Source organism: Nestor notabilis, unplaced genomic scaffold (genome assembly GCF_000696875.1).
Source record: "Nestor notabilis isolate BGI_N333 unplaced genomic scaffold, ASM69687v1 scaffold26788, whole genome shotgun sequence".
In the NCBI taxonomy this organism is placed as follows: Eukaryota; Metazoa; Chordata; class Aves; order Psittaciformes; family Psittacidae; genus Nestor; species Nestor notabilis.
The window spans coordinates 400-22,826 of NW_009940998.1; the positions used below are offsets into that span (position 1 = coordinate 400).

At 38.9% G+C, this 22,427-nt stretch overlaps 1 protein-coding gene across 1 annotated transcript; it reads left to right on the forward strand.

Annotated features, from left to right (window-relative positions):
* Positions 1 to 1,087: 1,087 nt before the first annotated feature.
* Positions 1,088 to 21,812, forward strand: MTMR7 (myotubularin related protein 7; the record flags this gene model as incomplete). The annotated part of the gene is made up of 10 exons (XM_010020658.1): positions 1,088 to 1,216; positions 3,700 to 3,834; positions 8,662 to 8,794; positions 12,764 to 12,873; positions 14,837 to 14,962; positions 15,734 to 15,783; positions 17,460 to 17,660; positions 18,831 to 18,971; positions 20,864 to 20,990; positions 21,453 to 21,812. Coding segments are annotated over 10 exons (1,512 nt in total), but the record flags the coding sequence as incomplete, so codon positions are not given.
* Between the last annotated feature and the right edge of the window lie 615 nt (positions 21,813 to 22,427).

A 22,427-nucleotide genomic window follows, 5' to 3' on the forward strand; every position in this document is an offset into this window, starting at 1 on the left:
CAGTCATTTGGCAAGTCACGTATCTTCCTAGCTGCCTGCTGTTCTGCGTAGTTCAGTCTTGTTCAAGTCTCTAGAATGTTAATAAATTGTGAGAAATGACAACCAAAGTATTTCTGAAGGAAGTTTGTCCATGCACTCCATTGGCTCTGTTGCTGGAGAACATCCATGTTAAGGAAGGCCTGTGAATTTCTCAGAGAAGACTGACTCTGCTATCAGGGTTTGTTTTCTTTCTGTTAAAACAAGTGGAAAAAATGTTTGACCTCTTTTAAGATAAAGTGTAGGAAAAATGGCATCATGAATAAACCCCAGTTCTCCACAGCAGCATCTGTAACCACAAGCCCTTCCTTTTCTCTCCTTCATTACGTATCTCTGACTTTCTCAGAACCTAATTTCTTCCTGGAAATCCTAATTCCTTTAGTCATCTCAGAAAGTCCCAGGGAGATACTGGATATCCTTTTGACCCAGCCAGAATGCCAGAGGCAGATTCAGGAAAAGGAAGTTAGGCCAGGACCCCATTTGGTGTCCCACTTGTCTCCAGAGGAACTTCTGGACTTTTCTGCAGGCTCATTGGGTCATTGGGTTCCTTCCAGAAGTGGTAGGCATTGTCAGGGCTGCTTGCCTCATTTCATACAGATTAATTTATTTTCTCCAAGTTTTTATTTTTGTCATTGTTTTTTTTAATTATCAGATTTGCTGGAAAATTTGGCTCTGTAGTCCCCTCCTATTATAACAAAGGGGTGTTTGAGACCCACTCCCATCCTTACTTCTGAATTCTGCTACAGAGGAAACTGCAGTTGTAAATACAACCTTGCTGTACATAGTGATGAATCTTTCCCATTATGAATGTATGTTCTATCTATCTGTTCTCAAAGAAATACAGCCCTTCAAAACTTTTGCTTCAGTTTTGATTCTTAAGTTAGAGTTAATACTTTCTAGCTTCAACAGACTGTTTTAAGAAATGTCAATGGTGTGTATACAATAATCACAGAATATTCCCTGAGATTAGAGTTCCTTGGGTTTTTTTATTTTGATTCTGCTCTGGAATGCTTGTATAGTAGACCAAAATAAGTAGAGCTTTCTTTCACAGGTCTGTGACTCCTATCCTACAGAAGTGTATGTACCAAAGTCTGCAACTGCACACATCATAGTGGGGAGCTCTAAATTTCGGAGCCGAAGACGCTTCCCAGCTCTTTCCTACTACTGCAAGGATAACAATGTAAGTGTGAATTTGCAGCAGTGTTTGCTTATTTTGGTTTTGCTTTTGTAATTGTTCTTGTAAGTTTTGACAAGAAGAAATAGGTGATTATTTTGTTAAAAAAAGAAAAGATTGTTATTGTTGTCAGGTTAGGGTGGTTTGTGCAATGGGCACACACTGGAATTCTGCTTACTTCATTAACAGGCATATAATGCAGTCATTTAAACCCAGCTTCATCATCCAGCAAACACAATAAAATGTGATCTCTCTGTCACACAGAAGTGGAGTAGTACAAGAGGTCCTGAAACATGGGTGGCAGAAGAACGAAGGCCAGTAGCAGGCAGCTTAGCAAGTGACTGGGAGGAGAACAGCAATGAAGGATCTGGTAGCCATAGCCTGAGAGCAAGACTAGAAGGAGGAAAATTACTTGTAGCAATTAAGAGAATCAGTGGTAGCCTTCCAAGAAAAGATCTGTGAATAGACCCAAAAAAGATGGCTGAAAGAGCTATCAAATCATTGGTTGGAGTTCAGGTTAAGGTTCAGACCACAAGGATTGCGAAGTACTGGGTTTACTTCTGGATCCTTCATGGTTCAAAGGGATAGGAAAAGGGCTGGGAATGTTGAAAGAAATACCTCCTTGTCAGTTTGGAGGTTGGCATGAGTTGCAGCTAATAGAATAATGGGCAGGAGTGGGGTAAGATTTGTGATGGTAGACACTGAACAGCTGTGGAAACAGAATGTTTCCAACAGCAGGTTTCCAACAGCAGGTTGGGAAAAGCTTTACTGCATGCAGGAGAGACAGGTGCCACTCATTCAGTCTTTCATATCCAGAACTTTCCCATAGCTCTTTGGTACTGACAAATTCAATGACAATGTAGCATCTTTCTCTGTGTCTTACAAGATCTGTGTGAGTGTGATAAGATCAAACTCTGGAACTATTTGTTCAGCCTGTGCAGTAGCAAACATGACCTCTTCTCTTGCCCTACTCTTAAAAATAACACAAGAAATTTTATAGATGTATATGCTCATCCAATTGGCGTAGGTTGGCAGGAGGTGATCTCTTCACAGATATCGTGGATAATGATTTCCACTTATGATACCCAATGGTCACCAGGACATCTTATCTTCCTAATTTTGCAGTACTGGCAGTGCAGCAGTTTCTTAATCTGGGGCTAAACATGATCTTAACCCCAAGCCTAACTTGACAAACAAACCACTCTCTCATACTGCTGCCTGCACATATCTTAACCCTTTGGGCCTCCAGTATGACACAATGTAAAGGGCTGTAGTCCACACTTTCCTGAATCCTAGCCTTCATCCACAGACTTAACTTCAGCCTTAATCTGGAGGTCTGTATCTGCCTTGATTATGGTATGCTATGGAGGAGAGAGAAACATCTTTCTCTTAAATTGGTTGTGGACATATTCAAATGTACCTTTTACTTCATGCAAAGGAGGTATAAGCATATATTAAATTGCTGGAATGTGTGCTGATCAGCAGGCAAGGCTCTAGATAACTAACAATCTGTGTGCAAAAGCTGTTAATTAAGTATGAACAGCCTCTCACACATTTAGGTTTCCTGTATTAAAGATTTATGTTTTACTGACTAACTACCAATACTTCGAAGACTTGTCTGAAAAAAAAGCATGTCCTTTTTCACATTAATAAATAATCTGTAGGGCAGTCTGCATGGGTCATGACCCCCAGCAGGCAGATTTTCATCATGCTTATGTTCAGTGCTTAGAAAGTGCATGTATTAGCCCCTTGCCCTCTACAAATCTAGCTGCCTTCTGCCTAGCAGGAATAAAAACCTCCTTTCTCGCCCATTTCATGTTCTGTTCCTTATTTCACAGTTTCACCTGGAGGTCTGATCCTGGTGGGTCTGTGGAGAAACTCTCTTTCCTTCTTCAATAGCACTGATTAATTAATGTACTCCAGGGGTCAGGCTGCCTGACCCACTTTCCATGCAGTAAGGTCTTTCTCCAGAGGCAGTGCTAAAAATACACCACCATCAGTGATCTGGCTGCATGTTATGCAGTTTTGTTTCCTGGACTCATAGAGTCAGGCTGTTTAGTAAAGCATGCATTGGTGTAAGTTGGGTGTAATCAATATCATAACTGGTAAGTGTGAGTGACAGTGCAAAAGGACTCATTATTTATGTTACAACAGTGTTCTTGTGATTGCAATGTTGTACTCATCATATCCTCTAGAGACCACCTTGCAGGAGTTATTCCACGTTAGGGAAATACTATGTTTAAAATAGCTCTAAAACTTGGACTCAAGACTTGACTTGGGCCAGCGGGGTTGCATTGTTTTAATATTTCCTTTCCTTTTTAAAAGTAAGTTTATAAACATGTAATTCATTTTACTATTCTGTCCTTCCCACATAGCTGTACATCTATGCAAACATCTAGTGAGCTGGTTTTGTAAATGCTTCTGGATGCTAAATAATTTCTGCTTAATAACTATGTTGATTTTTCTGTTGACTGTCTGTTTTTCCACAGGCTTCCATATGCAGAAGCAGCCAGCCTTTATCTGGCTTTAGTGCTCGATGCCTGGAGGATGAACAGATGCTCCAGGCCATTAGAAAAGCAAATCCAGGAAGTGATTTCATATATGTTGTTGACACACGGCCCAAAGTAAGTACCTTCAATTTCTTACACATAGCAAGACTGAATCTGGGCTGAATACGTTAGGGAAGATGCACAGCATAAGTGCCTCACTTCTGATTTTAGTTGCATCGATAACTGCACAGGCAAATCAGGGTTTATCAGGGGAATCTTAACTAGGAACCTTGCCCACATTTTTAGCTTTTGGAGAAGTTTCTTCTTTACACTAAGCTTTTATCTTCTTTGTTCTTAACAAAATGTTAAGATACAGATAAATAAATAACTTGAACTGGAACTGTTTCCACACGCAGAGGAGCTATCAGTAACTGCATATTACTGATGAGAGTAGTGAAAATAATTCCCATTATAAACCTGTATTTACAGCTGTTTGTAACGTTGCAAACCTTTGCCTGCTTATGCTAAAATTTTCCATGCAACATTTCTCCTTAAATGGGAAAATTTCAATGACCTCTGCATAAGGCTGAGGAAAGACAATTTACTGAGGTTACAAGAATTGAAGAAACCTTCTTTGAATATCTCCAGCACTTTTATGCTTTTGAGAGAGAATCTGAAATATGGTAAATAGTGATCTCAGGTGCCCTATCTCTGTATTTCATTAAAATTTTTGGCCAAGATAAAAGCTTTAAAAAAAATCGTGCTGTGCAGAAACACAGAAACTCAGTAATCATCTAGAAGAGGTTGGAAGCTGAAAAACCCTTGTGTCCAAATTGGCATGCTAGCAAACAGCTGTAGGCAATGAGGATTAGATAGGCTTCAGTGTCTGGAGGTGGCAGCAGGGATATGTTCTTCCTTACACAATCAGTAGCTCTCCTGTTGATGTTATCAAAGAAAGCATTTGAAGAAAAGAAAACAAAGGGACAAATCTCTAAAAAATTCCTAGTAGATACAGGATGATCTATAGCAAGGGAAAACGAAAGATGGGAGCAAAGGTTTGAGGGAAAGGAACAAGGGCTGTTTCAGTATCCTGAGACGGAGTGAGGAAGGGCAAAGCTGGAGCAGAAATGAGGAACCTGTCTGGTTGGTGATTGAAGATCTGGGCGCTGGTGGGAAAGTGCTGAGCACTCACAGCTGTAACCAGCGGCAGCAGTCAGAAAATCAGGGCTTTGGCATGTCTCATTGCACTTTGTAATTTGGTGACTACTTTGACCTTCAGTTCCCTCTGTTGGGAAGACAAGGATGCCACCACCTTACTTGTGATCCTGAAGCAAGTGAATCATCATCAGGACAGGATTGCTACCACTGTGTTCAGAACAGGCTTTAAATAGGAAGTACAGACCTAGCTGTTTAAATAATACTTGTTTAACAGTTTTCTATATGTAACAATAGTTACAGCATAAGGTTTCCTAGCTGATGATACCGGTAGTCTTCCCTAATTAAGGAAGTTGCTCACTGACGGGATTTATTTCTAAAGACTGACTTGGCTATTAGTCATGTTTTACAAGGTATTAATGGGCAGGTCCCATTCTGTGAACTCTTCTGGTAAATGACTTTGAGACACTTCCTGTATGCAGTGAAAAAAGCCTGTACTTTAAGTGGAGAGGGTAAAATTGGCTTGCTCTGCCATGAATGACGTCATATTTCCAGCAACTCTGGCTTCTTCAGAAGCCGCTCAGGAGATGAAGACTGTTTTTATTGAACTTCTCTAATAAAAAGGGTTTTGATGTAAAGAAATTTGTGTACACAGATTCCTACCTCTCTGTGCTATAAAACTAATTTACTAAAGCTCCTGTGATCCCTGGTGCCAAGTAACAGCCTTGTTACAGTTTTGTACCTTCTAATGCATCTAGAAATCTAGAGCATGTAGGAAGTGATAGGTATCAGTGCAAGCTGTTCCTCAGGGAACCTTTAACAAATGTAAAGGTAAGATAGCAAGTCTGGTGCAAGGTTTCCCACTTCTCTAGGAAGTTAAAAAACTACCTGCCTCTTCTCTCATCAGAACCGGTTCCTTGAAGAGATTATGAATATTGCTGGGCCCTTGCATTCAGCATTCCCAGGTGCTCCTCGCATGTTGTCCTTCATTGTGTTTGATAATCTTCAAAACAAAAGATTTGTCTGTGGAAGAAAGCTTTTTCCCCACTTCATTTAAATTTACAAGGGTGACCATATGCAGAGATTTACTTAGGCTACTGTCTTTCTCGATTTTCTCCTTCCTCTATTAGCTTTACAGAAGCTAATGCAAACTTACTATTTATGAGTAGAACAGATTAATTCTATAACACTTTAGAACAAAACAGGACTCGGTTATCCTCCACATTAAAGACGCCAGGAAATCTGGCAAGTGAGGTCTGCTCCCTTCAGAGGTCGTATCCTCATATTCACTGAGATTAAGTGAGGTCAGGCACAATTTAGAGAGCTTTACAACAACTATGTTAAAAGCAACAGATGGAATTTTGGTAGGTGATGTGGAAAACTTGTTAGTAAATATTGTGGCAGCTGCAAAGTTTGGCAACTGACAATATTTAAAATAAATGAGTGTCAGAAAGCCTTGCAAAATTAACCTTATATTTATTTACTTTTAAAGAGGCTATTTCAGATCGTCTTTTAAGAAAGGATTTCTGTCACAAAATTTATCTGCTGCAGAGACAGTTAATAGCATTTATTTTACTGAGGATTAGGTCAGTCAGGGGCTAGTTTGTCATTTAGTGTTTCAGGGTCTTGTGGTGGCTTAGGTTCATACATACAGATCTTTCTTCTTAGACACTGATGTCTACTTCAAAAGAGAAAGATTAGGATTCAGCAGATAATTTATATCTTTCTAGCAAGTCACACTGAGGACTTTGTCCTTAAAGGACATACTGTTCTTAGACTGTACCTCTTTATTTTTATTGTTCATTGATAGAATATCAGCAAACAGCTGGTTGATAGACTAGAATTTTTTTTCCCCTATGCTTTTTCCTGAATTGCATTCTACAAGTTAAAGGAAGTTTTACACAGGACTTGAGTAAATAAAAAATGCTGGGTGTTTCCTTCGGTTCCGTTCTTAAGAGTTGCATCATGAAATTAATGCAATGCTTCAATGCTAAATGGTGGGCCACAAATGTAACTAGATATTCCTATTGCCAAGTTCTGCTCATGGATGCTCATGGGAGTGGATGGGCTAGAAAGTGTGAAGATGGGAAAAAATCCCTAATCTTTACATATTAATTCGGACAGAATAAAGGAATCAAAAATTTGCCTATCTAGCTGTTTTCTTGTGCATCTAAAACGAAATTATAATGGCATAAAAAGCTTTTAGACCTTAGGTGTTTCCTTTCAAAGTTGAGAGGTCAAATTCAGCCCATTGAAAGCTATTTTGAGATATGATGTAAAAAAGCTGGACTTGTTCATCTTAGCTGGCGGTAAGATGGCCGCAGACCATCAATCCTACTCAACTGCATGCATTCAGCTCTGAATTAAAATTGAATATTGGCAGTACGTGTGTTTGGGGTGGCAGAGATCAGGAAGTGACATTCTTGTGTATCCCCTGATACCATTAGTAGATTACTGAAGTACATTACTGTGAGTTTCAGAAGCGACCACAGAGGCAGCAAATCAATAGTACTGCCTGCGATATTGGGAAATAAATGAGCAACAGGGTTATCTGCATAGTCTCTTGTACCTACACAATGCCTCAGAGATACTTTGTTTTGATTTTTCATGAGCGTTGGCTCTCACTGCGATGAAGATGAGTCACTTTTAGCCCAGCTGACGCCTCATAATGTCTCTCCAAAAGCTTTGTTAGTGCCCTCCAGTCTGGATGTGCAATATCCATTGTTGTTTAATTCTGAAACCTTTCCCAAGCAGAAGCTGTTAGCCGTGCTTGGAGGCATGGAAGTTCTGCCATGTGGACTGCTTTGTTACTCTCGGAGCCTTCATATTTCTTGGGAAGCTCAAAGGCTCCCCAGCCTTACAGCGTGCATTTCAGAGAAGAGCAGGGACTTTGTGCAAAAACAGAGTTTCTTTCTATTGGACAGTGAGATTTTGCTATAGCAAATAAAATTTTAAAAGAAAATAAAAATAGGATAATAAAGTAAAAGCACTTCATTCATTTCTATCAGCTCCCCCTCAAAAGGGGGAAAATAAGCATTAAAAACCCCTTAATTTTATGCTTGGGAAAACTGAACTAAAGGACAATTTATTGACTTTCCCACGCCATGAAGCAAGTAAGATATCCAAGATAAAACTCCATCTTCCAGTTGCATGTATTTTTTGCTGAAGCTGAGCAAAATATTTGATAGTACTGCATTGCAGATGAAAATATTTGTGGTAATTTTGTTAATTCAAATATTTTGTGGTCTTATACAACTACAGCCAAGAACACTATAAACTTAGGAAGAACTACTCCAACTCTCTCTTCATTATTGCAAGCTTCAAAGAAGCAAGCTGTATCAACTTTTGGATGATTTGAGCAGAAAACAGAGTAACTTGGGCAACATTACAGTGTACATGTTATGGAACAGTGGCATGGCAGATAAGACACTGCCACCTGCTGGCTGTATTCTGCTAGTAAACATAACGCTGATCAGAAAATAAAATCAGAATAGTCTTTTAAACCCAAATTAGAACCTTTATGCTCTTGTAGAGGAGCCCTACATGAGCTGTGATTTTTGTGTTTAACCTCAGTAACGAAGTTTCACTCCAAGTGTGTATAACAGAGGTAAGATCCTCAGCAGCTCAGTGCCCTGCAGTAGGCTGTAAGAGATCCCCGACTCCTGCCCCATTGTGTTGACACTGGGATAAATGCTTCCTATTTGTGCCGACTTAAATCACTCTGATTTATTGCAGTAGACCACAAGCTTTGTTTTGGAAATAACATGTTTCTGGGTTTTCATCTAATCTTCCCTATTTTTTTTTCAGCTCAATGCAATGGCAAACAGAGCAGCAGGGAAGGGATATGAAAATGAAGACAACTACTCCAACATCAAGTTTCAATTCATAGGCATTGAGAACATCCATGTCATGAGAAACAGTCTGCAGAAAATGCTTGAAGGTAATGCTCTACTGAAAACTAGAGGAAATATTTGATCCTTCTGTCATTCAAATCAGGATAACTGCTCTGGAATCAGCAGCAGTGAAAACAGGTATGAAAAGAGATCTTTGTCCATTGGAGCTGCATGCAGCTGCCTGCTGGCTAATGGGATTTGTGCAGTGAAGCACCATCACAACTAGTGGTGAGTTCCTAATCTTGCAAACACCTTGTTTTGTGGGTGAAATCCAGATATCATTTACTTTAATGACATAATTCAATAAAGTCTGATGCAGGCAAAACGGTCACTCTCTTTGTGACGAATGTATACTTAAATCCTTGGTCTGAGGTTCTCAGGGAGGAAAACAGACGATTTTTAGTTCACTACAAAGTCTTGTTTGGCTAGGAGAGAGGCTGAGTGAATAAACCTGTTCTTTTATTTGTTCAGCTTAAGACCATCAAAGTTAAAGTAGTGAAACAACCGTCCTGGCTGCATGGACAGTGCTATGTATTATTTTTGAGCCGAAAGGTTGTGAGACAGACCCACAGCCCAGACTGATTGGTAGCAAGGTAATTTCTAATGCACTAACAACTTCGGGCTGCTTGGGGCACATTCCTTCTTAGCATCTCTTTTTAAATGAGCCATATGCTCAAAACATCTGCTTTTTTCATAGGTTTTGTATTTGCTATGTTGAAATCGCGTATTTAGCAACCTGGCTGATAAGATTAGAAATTAGACAAATTAAATCTGGGTGTTCAAGCACTTTAGGATTTCAAGTCATTTTGTTTTTAAAAACCCTGTATGAGCAGGGCTTTTCTCATGTAAGGTGCTGCGTAGGTTTTCTCTTTTTCCATTCAGTGTCCCTTCATGTTTCTCTGGTGGCCTGTAAAAATTGGTATGTCTGCTGCTTGTGATCTGGTGTGAGATGTTATAAGGTACATAAAAACCTTTGAAAAGACAAATGAGGCTGATGAAAAATGTTCAGTGTGTGCTGCGTTATTGCTTGGAAGTGTACAGCATGGAAAAGAGGACATCAAGACATAATGGGTTTGATGTGTTGCAGAAGTGCAGGGGCCATTTCACTCAATCAACTGGAATTAAGCAGAAGTGAAGGCTGGAGGATCTTCTTCACATGGGAAACTGCAGATTAGTTTCAATATACAATTTTAAGTAACTTCCAATGCTGAAGAAAGTTGAACAAAAATTGATTATTGAGTTTTCCATTGGAAAATGCACTTACATTAGGAAAGTGCTCATTTCAATGATTTTTCTTTAGGAAAAGGCTGAATAAATTGATTTATACTTACAATTATGCCAATGCTTCATTTAAGTAGGTAAAAAAATTTGGTTTCAGCTTTGTGATTTTACTCACTTTGATTCAAGTAATTTTATTTATCTTAACTTTATTTATCTTAACATGTATTTACCCTTGTATAATGTTAATTTGGGGCAAAATACATGATCATTATAAAATGACTGAATTCGTAGGACAAAGAATTTTTTAGAATATGCAAATAATGTTGAGATGTGACTGTTCTCTGGTAGTAAAATGCATTTCAACATGCTGGAGTTTCCTTCCTCCCCCCAAAAATGTTTTACTTCTGTCTCTGCTGCCTCATAGTGCGTTCGTAAAGAATTGATTTGTAAAATTTTCATTTAAAGACGGGTATATGTGGAGATCCGTGTCATAATTTTGATCCTGGTCACAACCTGCTTGCAATTATTTTTAATATTAGAAGGAAATATTGCACAAGGACTTCTCCCAGTAAAGACTCAAGGGCTGACTGAGGCTGCTGTTTGGTATTTGTGATGGGAGAGCTTTGCCGCACATCCAGGGTCCAGCCAAGACTTGACCCCCTTTTGCTGTGCATTGAGGTGATGACCCCACATGTTGCTCCCTGTCTGTATTTAAACAGTAAATATGAGCTTCTCCTCCTCTCATACCAGGAGTAGTTGCTGATATATGAGCAGCCCTCGATCCTTTGACTTCAGCAATGGATCAGCCAGAAAGAGAGCCCGAGCGTTTGGCCCACAGCATCTACTCCTTCTTCTGCCTATGGCCCTCCTGCTAGAAATGGGGGAACTGGTCCAGTATCCCCTCTGGTCCTTTTGCTGGTGGAAGAGGCAGTTTCCACCACTTGTCCAGTTTCTTCCTCCCTTACTGGGGAAGGGACTGCCACTGGATTGCTATGAGTTCTGCGCAAGGCCTCTTGATTTTCCTGTGCCCATGCAGCAGTTCTTATTTCTCCAAGATTTTGATACTTTTTCTGCTGAGATAGAAACACCTTTTCCCTATTGGGTAAGCCTCATAATGAATTCGTAATTGAACTCAGTATTAAGGCCCAGACTGGTAGCCAAAATCATGTGAAATATACAGTGTATGCCTTTTAGACAGTCTGAACTTTGCTCAGTGGAGTGGACATTAAATATTGACTCTAATTTGGTAGTGGGAATGAGCAAAGCACTATTCCAGACTTACCTTGGGCTTTTGTCAATAGAGACAGCAGCTTCAGCCAGAATTCAGCTCCTAATTGGTCATGCTTCCATCTGCACAGGAGCATTAATCATGTGAAAAGCTGTTTGCTTTCAGTGTTGCTATCTAAGCATTTTTTATAAATATCCTTCAAAAATGACTTTTAAAATAACCATCTGGAAGAGGCCCGATGTGTAAAGATTGCAAGACTCTGTATGGACACATTAGGCTATTTTCCCCCTGAACTGAATGGAGTTAAGACAGTCAAATATGTTCAAATGTGGTATAAACTGCAACTTTGCTTGTAAAATGCAATTCCAATTACATTGAAGGACACTAAAGTTGTGCCACTGATCATAATGGCCATAATTAACTGAGTCCTTTAGAAGATTTCCAGAGGACAAGCGATCTACTAAGACATTATTAATTCATAGATTGTACATTAACTCAGTAAAAATCATGACATTTTTCACTATATTCGTTAAATGCATTTCCCTGGTTAATATCTTTTTCCTTAAAAGACAACATAATTGTACATGGATCAAAATAAATGCATAGTCTGTTTATGGGGTGAATTTAGTATCTCACTGTTGAAAACACATTGCACCAAATACTGCTGAGTATTTGTTTGCTGCTAGATTGAGCAACCTGGTGTAGTGAAAGGTGTCCTGCCCATGGCAGGGGGGTTGGAACTAGATGAGCTTTAAGGTCCCTTCCAACCCAAACCATTCTATGATTCTATGATTTGATTTAGATTCTGATGGCTCTTTTTTTGTTCTGAGGTTACAAATTCTGTAATACTAAAAAATAGACACTAGGACACAGCAGGGTAGAAACTTAATGTTGTAAAAAGTGGGAGATTTTTTTTCTTCAAACATGGCATAGAGCTTGGAAAGCTTTCAGGAAAGTATTTTCCTTGATGAATTATAGATTTTCCTCACCATCAAAATATTTCCTGACTATAAATGAAGTTTTAATAAGGTTTTGTTCAGGGATGGAGAACGGCTGAGTAATTGCTTTCACTCAAATACCATCATCTGTGGTGATGCTGACGGCTGGGTTTGGTGGGCCTGCTCTTACAGACCTTCATCAGCAAACGTGGCTGGGAATAGGAGGCTGTGGCACCACTTAGGTATCTGTCTGTCTGAAAGCAGAAATTGTATGCCTTCTGTTTCCAAGCACTTGTTATTAAATACATGAACCCCTCTCAGGGGTTTGAAAACTTCACTCCCAACACAATTTTGGAAACTTTGTTCTGCACAGGATGTCTTTGGTAAACAGGCTTTGTAACAGCTTCTCTTTTTAACTTTAACCAACATACTGGGGGAAACTTGGTCCATCACTGTTTCTTAAACATATGCTTTTTTTCAGTAGTAAATTTTGACTGTGAAGTAGTCATTCTTTTCAAAAGATGAATGTTTTATATGGAGGATATCTGAAGAGATAACTGGTTGAACAGTCAGTTAAAGCTTTAAGGGTCTGTGATTACTGTACATTTAAGACGTGGCTTATTTTGCAGTTTGTGAGCTGAAATCACCTTCGATGAGTGACTTTCTGTGGGGCCTAGAAAATTCTGGCTGGCTGAAGCATATCAAAGCCATTATGGATGCTGGCATTTTTATTGCAAAGGTAAAGTGCATGAAATGAGAACAAAACTTGGACTAACCAGGTACAGAAATTGAAGACCAAATTCTCTGCTTGTGGGTAACTTTTGTATCTTTAGTGATGTTGTACCTGAAAAAAACACATCTTGAAATGCTTCATATATGAGGGGACATGATTCTTAGATGCTGTTGTGTGGACATTTTGCTAATATGGTAAAAAGAAGTTTGTGTTCTTCACCAAAGAATCCAAACGTACTAAAGCCTCTACTAGCCAGCATCTTGTGTGCCAGGGATTTGAATGTCCTTACTTTACTCCCAGCAGTGATTGTCACTGTTTCTTTCATTATTTCCCCTGACTCCACTGGTTTCTGGACATGTTCTTTGTTGAAAGTTTCTGTTGGAGGGCTATTTCTTTTCATGATGGTTGTAATATAGGAGTATTAGTTACTGTATTATCCCCCCTGAATTATTTAGCAACCAAAATTCACCTCCTAAACCAACTCCTGCGCATTACCATGGCCAAACTCTAGCAGTTTCTACTCTTACATACTTGAGAACTGGTTCCAAAAAGTTCGTGGCTTTAATAAGAAGTCATTTCTCCTAATCCCACCCAAAGTAATGCAGAAATTTGTCATCTACTGACAGTAGTTTTTATTTTATTACCCCCTTCCTTGCCTTTTACTGTTTCAGTTCTTATTTTTGAGACCACTGTTACAATTTCTTACAGGCCATTTTATTCACATGACCTGTTTACATACGACCATCAGAATAAAACTTCATGGGTTTTCCTCCCCAGTAACTTCTTGTTTCTCTTGCTTTCCTGCTCCCTGCTCAGCAGGCAACTGTTTCTTACCTGAACAGCAGCCGCAAGATAAATGCATGTTGTTATTTTCCCAGCCCTACTAGCCTTCATTACCTTATAGAAATCAGGTCATTTACATTAGCTCTTGCCAACTTTTCCCCCATAGCTAGTCTTAAAATACTGTCCAAAAACCCCTGATTCTTTGTCCCTATGCTTGCTAGCTTCTCGTGCCTCCCCAGACACGCATTGTGACCCATTCTCATTTGTACCATTCCCAGGTCTCAGTTGTTGGTCGCCTGCCCACAGGGCTTCTATTTTGGTAGAATTTACTTGTCTGTTGAGATAAACATAGATAATTTATTATAATTCCTTGTTCCTTATTAAGCCCAAACTTAATTTACATGTTTGTTTTTCTAAGCAGTATCTTCCCTAACCTATTTTATTTCTTTATTTTTAAAACTCAGTTTTCTTTAGAAATGAGAAAGGCCAAACCCCTTAGAATTTAAAAAAAACCCAACCTCAAATTCCAAAAATAATGCACCACCAGACTTTGGAGAACTTAGTATGATCTCTTCTTTATGTGTTTACGTATAAAATAGCATCCTCCAACCCCAGTTATTTACATAAAAGATACTGATACAATCTTGTTTATTAGCTATGGAAGTTTGCCATTCTGATGGGCTTCCCACAAACCTTGAGAAGTATGTCACCAGTGTGCAATGCAGTGTGTTGTAATAATATCCACACTAGTGCTGGCATCAGAAGCTGACATTGCTGTTATTGACCTTACCATCAAGATGAGAAATTAAAAGCCAGATTTAAAGTATGGCTGTTCTGTTGCTGCTATGTGAATTAGAGCACTAACTGCATCTGAGTCTGCTTTAGATAGTTGTCTGCTCTGACAGATTGATGTATTTTAATTGAAACAGATCCCAAATCCTCCCATAGTGGAGCGTAAACATGTGATGCTGCACCTGCCACGTTGCATGGGATGGGATGAGATTAAGACTTTTCAAATGAGGAGAATAACACTCAACATAATTCAAGAAATCTGTGGCAGAATAAAAAATGAAAAAAGTCTCTCAATATCCAAATTAATACTCTCTACATGGCACCATCTCACTGTTCCTCTCACTATTGCCTTTCTCCCTGCTTGTGAAATTTCTGACTTTTTCTGTGTCCTTAGGCTGTGGCTGAGGAAGGTGTGAGTGTGCTTGTTCACTGCTCTGATGGCTGGGATAGGACAGCCCAGGTTTGCTCTGTAGCAAGCCTTCTATTGGATCCATATTACAGAACTATGAAGGGATTCATGGTAAGCAGGTTCTATTTCACAGAGTAAATGAAGTATTATAGCATCGTTTAAGATGATTAACTTTGGTTTTGATGGAAAATAAACTTTCCTTAAATATAACTTTCCTTTTTAAGTAGGAAGGAAGGTTTTTATCTGTCCATGTTACAGACTCCCAGTTTCTGTATGAAATGTTAGCAAAGGTGGGAATCAGTTGGGCACCCATTTATATTTTTTTCCTAACTTCAACCAAGAGACTCTTGCAGCCCAAGGAGCTTTCATCCAAGGAAGGATTTATATTCATTTTCAGGGATCAGTGAAGTTTTGAGTATCAGAAGCGTGTGCTCCCTAGACATTAGATTGCAATGAGCAGCTATGTTGGAAAATTTGTTCCTTTCCCAAGTGAATCAGCACTGGTAAAGCATCTAGGAATGCCTATCAACTTACTGGTCACATGTTTAAGAGATGTTTGAGATGTTTTTAGGTTCTATTATAGAAAATAATGAATCAAGCTAATTGAAGTTGTGCTGAAACACTGGCATCCTATTTGCATCCATGCAGAGTGCTACTTCCCCAGAGCTGGCAGCAGTGCTCATCACTCATTATTTTTCTCCTTATTCGATAAGTTATCTGGGATTCTAATACTGCTTTCTTACATCATTCTTTCTTGGCACTGCTCTGCTTAATCTAAGAATTAACTGGGATTCTAATACTGCTTGTTTGCACCACACTTCTACCTGCTTCAACACGTGTCAGCTCTGCTCCGCAACACTGAATGCAATATTCTCATTTTAGGTGTTAATTGAAAAAGACTGGGTTTCCTTTGGTCACAAATTTAACCACAGGTAAGGCAGTGCTAAGGTTTTTCTGCATATATTTTTATGTAGTCAGTATCTGTTTCCATTCCAATTTTATTCCTTATTGCCTTACAAAGTACATAAACAGAATGCCTTCTGGAAACCACCATACCCTTTTCTCCAACTATGTAATTCAGCTGCATGGAAAAATGAGAGTGAAATATTTTCATACCAATCTATCAGTCTTTTCTTGTATATGCACTCCAAGACTGCTATCGGGAATCCTCCGTGCTGGTCTTGCAGTTGCTATGAACATTGAAAGAGCCATGTGAGAGGAAAGTAGTGTGTATATGGTTTGCAAAATCACTTTGGATTCCAGCAGATCTTTCACTAGTGCCAAAACTCCTCATTTAAGTCCCTGATCAGCAAAGTCTACACCGTCCAGGACAATACTTCATCTTAGGCATGTCTGCAAGTTATCTATAACCTAAAATACATTTTTCCTATTATGCTCTGTTCTAACAAAACAGTAGGATTTGTTCAGAAATGCCAAGTAAAGCAAAGTGGAAAGTAAGTAAGTCACCTATTTGGACAAGTAGTTTTGTACATCCATTATGAAAATGGATATTTAGACATGAAATATATATTTAGAATATATTTAGACACGGATAAAGATCCACATTTTCTTTCTTTCTTGTATTTCCTTTTAGTTTCTGTAAAAATAAAAAAGCAGTTTTTATATTGGAGTTTAATTACATGATGTTGCTTGATTTGAATATGAATTTCTTGTAGTTTCAAAAAAAACACCCAAAACTTTCAGGAAATCTGTGTAGCTCCACACCACTTGTGAAATTCTAGCAGGAATTAGTACATTTAATATGATATGTCAGATGTCTGCTATCAGTGGTGAAAGATGCTATGAAACGTATTCACTGCTAGCTTTGGTTTGCTAGTACAGTATTGCTGTATTTCCCTTGATGCATTAATAGAATTAGAATTCTAGAATTAGAAGTTTTGACTTCAGATGTTTATGGAATTAAAAAAAATGCTGGTTGATATGTATTATATATATGCACACACATGTATACACACATACACACACTAGACAAGCAGAATGATTGATTGAAAATGCTTCTTCCTATTTTTTACTACTATGTGGTTTATATTTTCGGGCTCCTTTTCTTCATTGCAGGTGGTTCCAAGAGACATTTTTATAGACAGAAAGTCTGATGTTCACCTGACACTTACAGTAGCATGTCAACATTTCCCACCTTCTAAAATTTTCATCAAAAGAGGGCAGCTTTAAACAGTTTTCTGCCAAGGTTGTGCTGTTCCTCCCCTGCTCAGTTTTCTGGTTTTGGGAACACTCTGCCACTAAGTGCCTGTCTAAGATATGTTTTTGTCATTAAGTCATTGCAGTCATTATGGCTGATATACTGTGGTATAACTTTATATTAATAGCATTAAAACATGTAGCTGTAAGGCAACAAGATACCCATAAAAGTATTCTTTTTGTTTGTATTTGATAAATTCTGCCTTCATTCTACTCCACAAATCTTGCATCATTTTTGTAAGTAAAAAAGTGTACTGGCAGTTGAGATTTTATAAATGAGTGCCTATAATGTACCTTGCACAGTAAAAGCGAGGGGTTTGTTTTCATTAGTGTTAATTCAGTTTTCTAGAGGATTTTGGGTTATAATTGAATGTATCTTGTCTTGTTTCAGGTATGGCAACTTAGATGGAGATCCAAAGGAGATATCCCCTGTTATCGACCAGTTCCTCGAGTGTGTTTGGCAATTAATGGAACAGTTTCCTTGTGCCTTCGAATTCAATGAGAGATTCCTCATCCACATACAGCATCATATCTATTCTTGCCAGTTTGGGAATTTTCTCTGTAACAGCCAGAAGGAGAGACGAGAGCTGAAGTACGAAAGTCTCTTCTGAAGTAGCATACTCACGTGTGGAGCCTGTGGGTGGTGGTGTATTGAGGAGTCAGACATTTGCCAGTCTACTTGTATGTGCTTTCATAAGGCGCAGGGCGCAGTGTAGAATTCTTGGCTGTTATCTTCTAGCAACAGAGATTAATACAGAAAAAAGTTGATCCCCTGCAATCTGGCTCTGCCAGGAGGGTAATCCACAGTGTGCGTGACAGGGATTAGGGAAAACTGACAGGAGCATTAGCCCTTTGGCCATGTGGTTCTACCTTTATTGCAGCACTGACAACAAACAAGGCAAGCTGTCACTGTAGCTCTAATACAAGATGATATTAACTCTAGTTAAGTTCTCAGTTTAAGAGTCGCTGCTCTTCTCTGTCTTTGGACCTCATGTCAGGACATTTTATTCCTGATTTCTTGGTACTTTCTTATGAACAGCTTTTTTGTCTGGTAGTCCTCCCTGAGACTGAGCCAGCAAACTATCCTGCTGTCTGGACCCAAAGCAATTATGAATTAACGTACCTGTCACCATGCCCAAACAGAGACAGTAATATCATTACTGGCAGTGTTAGTGTTCATATCTGCTTCTGGGGCCCTGGCTCCTCAGGTACATCATGATACCCACCATTTACTCATGCATCCTGATCCTATCAGCAGTAGTCATGAGAGGCAGGAGGGAGTTCCTGCTTGCTGCTGCCGCCTGGCCCCTTTCACTGAGCTACCTCAGTGCCATAGTCCATTTAACGTCAAAACCTTCCAAGTCATCCTATCCCAAGACCTGACTAATCTAATAAGAAATTAACAGCTTAATGCTGTAGGAGTGCTTTTAAATGTGGGGATCCCTTTGGTATAGAGATCGGTCTGAAAGCTAATTTTATAGAAGTGATCAACTTGCAAAGGAATCCATCTCTCCACCTTCTCTCTCCAAAAAAAACCCACAAAAGCTGCTCTAGCTTTATAGGAAACGGATTGGATTTTGCCTTTAGTGACCAACAAAGGAATATGGGTTTCTGTTTTTCTATATTTATAGTTTCAGACTAATTCTGTTCAGGAAATGCAAAGCAGATTATAGATGAGTGGTACAGAGCACTAGAATGTTACAATTAAGCTTGAGTTATAACTGACTTTAATATATTTTCATTATTTGTATTTTTTTTTCAGAATCCAAGAACGAACATATTCATTGTGGGCTCACTTGTGGAAAAATCGTGCAGATTACCTGAATCCTTTGTATCGACCTGACCACACTAAAACCCAAGGGACCCTGCACCCTCAGATGGCTCCATGCAACTTCTTGTACAAGTAGGTAGCATCATTTGCTACTAAGAATTGTAGGATGTGTTCGTACAGAACAGAGTGCCTTTGTATTTAGTAGTTCCCATTCCATAAGGTGACTTACAGAGAGTAAATTCAGTCTCAGATACTATGTGTTTGTTCCTTGTACACTCACAATCAGCCAACACCTCTGCACCATTTCACAACGGAGTATTAGTCTGAAAAGAAGCTTAAGATTAAAGTTATATTGATAGTTGTGTGTCCTAATTTCATGGTTACTTACTTCTTCCACTGAGAAATGTCTCTTTCAATTCTGTTCTCGTCTGCGGTTTCCATTCCACGGTTTTGTGATATTTATTTGGATCAACTGGTGTCAAAAATAAAAAGAGACATTTCAAGAAATGATAAGGTTTCATTGCTAGAACAAGTGTTTAGTAAAACAAACACCAGAATTTCCCAATGTTGTTGAAATACCTCAAAGAATACACAGTAAGTTTGATTTTTTTTCAAAATGTAATAGTTTTAGAAATAATTACTCAAGTCAGCATATCAATAGTAACAATTCTGACATTAATCTTAACAAACATTCGAGAACTTCAATAGAAATTAATGAAAACTGTGATTTAGGTAAAACCGATCCATTTGTTTCCTAGTTGCAAGTAAAAGCACTTGTTAAAAGCCAATAAATATCCTAAATAACAGAAAGAGAATTCTTTCATGTCTGCTATTCTAGGTCACATCCACTTTAAAACAACTTAAAAATAGTCACTAATCGTCTTCTTTAGGACAGTGGGATTTATAAAAGAACTAATGATACTGCAGATCCTCCAATTGGATGAGTAATCCTGTTGATTTTGATGGAATTACTTGGGTGCATAAAGACTTCCAAGCATGAGCTATGAGATGGTAAACTTAAAGATGAACATGACTTAAATAGTATACTACTGGGGAAGGAATAATTAGCCACCAAGGAGCATGCACATACTCTGAAAATCTCTGTCAGCAACTTGGCTGGACAGCTGCAGCTGACAGAGGGTCTCCTGGTTACTTAACACGTCTGATGAACTCCATACATGTTCAGAGTGTGGCCATGGCCATGTATTGCCAGGAAGACGGAAGATGGGAGGAGTGCTAGAGTAAGCTATGGACTTACAGTTCAAGTCCTTTCCTCCTGAAAATGAAAGATCAACTCAGCTGTTTAAATAAAGGTTTGTCAAATCATTCCATAGAACAAGAAGAGAACTTGTCAATATATGTGCTTCACTCGATTTCCATAAGCCAGTTTAAAATGTCAGTTTAAATCTTTATGGTGTCCTATTTTAAAGGATAGGACACCATACTGGTTTTTACTCCTTATTTTTAACTCTTCTTTACAGGAGAAAAAAAAAAGCTTGTTAACTAGCTGCACCTCAGCACCCCCACCCCCAATCACCCCCTCTCCTGCCCCAGACGAAAACAAGCATATGAAATTTCAAAGTTGACTTGATGGGAAGTTAAACAACAGTTGAGAACTAAGATTAAGAAAAGCTGTCTTCTACCTCAGCTGTTTCATAGGTACCACATTGCTCTAAAGCCCATAGCGTAGAACAAGAAAATAATACAGCAAAAACTTGTGTTCAGTGAACCACCCACAGCCACGTGATCCAAGTCCAAGGTACACTCACCTTTCTTTCTGTTGTGCATCGTAATCAGTTCAAGCTATTTATGTCCTTAGAGCTGCACCTTCAGGGCAAATCCAGTGCAAATGAACCATAGGTCTTACCAAATATTCAACAAACTTACATGTATGCACTCTAATGATGAATAATCCATGAATGGATCATTTAGGACAACAAAACAAGACAAAAAAAGTGTGTATTTCAGTCTTCTGAGGCCATTTCACCAAATGAGAACATTGCTGAGCTTTCTGTCAATTCCAGGTTCTGGAGTGGTATGTACAACCGCTTTGAAAAGGGGCTGCATCCTCGACAGTCAGTTACTGATTATCTGATGGCAGTGAAGGAAGAAACTCAGCAGCTGGAAGAAGAGCTGGAGGTCTTAGGAGAGGTAACAAACACTTGATCTCGATGCCTCAGACTTAACTGATGATAAATGAAACCCAGTTCCATACACTGCAGTCCCCTACGTGCTACATCCCTTCCCATCATGAGGATGTTCAGCTGTCATCTTTGTTCTCACAGAAATTACTATGAATGTTTTACATTGAAGACACAACAGTGGACTTATCTTTAGGGATAAAATCTAACCTGTGTTGGTGCACAAATACTACTGTATCCTTCTGTAACTCAGAAGGAATTGTAACTCAGGACGTTGTAATTCAGCATTGGTTTGTGATAAATTGTGCACTTCTCTTTACTCCATAAAAGCAAATAGGCAGTTTTAAGGGTGCTAATTGGGTTAGGCTTTGAATTTATTTTATTTAAAAACAAAAGAAGGCAGACACATGTAAGAGAATTAGTGGGCCCACTAAATGTGTTCATTTAATACCTATTGTTTCCTTTATTTCAGAGATTGGCAAATCTTCAGAAATCACAATTAAATGGTAATAAAGTCAAGAGTAAGCAACAAGACCAAACCAAACATTTAGGGCTTTCTACTTCCAGCAACAGCTTAGCTAACACTCCCCAGGAGTATAGCAGTGACCTGAAATCATTCCCATCCCGGAGCCCTTCACAAGGGGATGAAGAAGATTCAGCCCTGATTTTGACACAGGACAACCTGAAAAGCTCCGATCCTGACCTCTCAGCTAATAGTGATCAGGAGTCTGGTGTGGAGGACTTAAGCTGTAGGTCCCCAAGTGGCGGTGGCTGCTTGCCTAGTGAAGACAGTGGCAAGGATTCAGATGAGGCTGTATTTCTGACAGTCTGAAATATCTTCAACACAGTGAGGACCCAGATGAAGTTGAGTGTTTCACAGCCTGGAATGAGATCTTTTCATCAGATGAAAAATGGGAGTGGTGTGTGGCCTAAAGAAATAATCCAAAGAAAGGGAACTGTGCAATTGTGTAAGCAAAGACTAAGCAGAACAAGCCATTATTAAAGACATAATGCTAAAGAAAGTATCTGCTGTTATATTTAGTTAAGCCAATGTGGTATTTAACTTTATCAATGCTGTACATAATTATTCCTTACTTTGTACATTTCCATAATTATTTATTGTACAAAATATTAGTTCTTCTCCAAAGAAGTGTAATTCCAAACTACTCTCTTACACATAGGGACAAGGCTGAAGATTTGTTAGTGTTAGGCTTACTTGTGAATCAGTCAAGACTTATTTTTGTAGAGCTGTGTTGCCGTCAGACACAGTTGTGTATATTCTTCACTTTCTTTTTTTTCCGTGGGAGGTGTTACATTTTTAATTCCAACAAATATTTTACATTGTCTCCTATTAGAATCCTTTGCAGCAAAGTAAAACTTAACAAATGGACATGCTTGCTTAGGGGACAAATGAAGCTTTGATCTCGCAAAACAAGTCCTTTGGTAA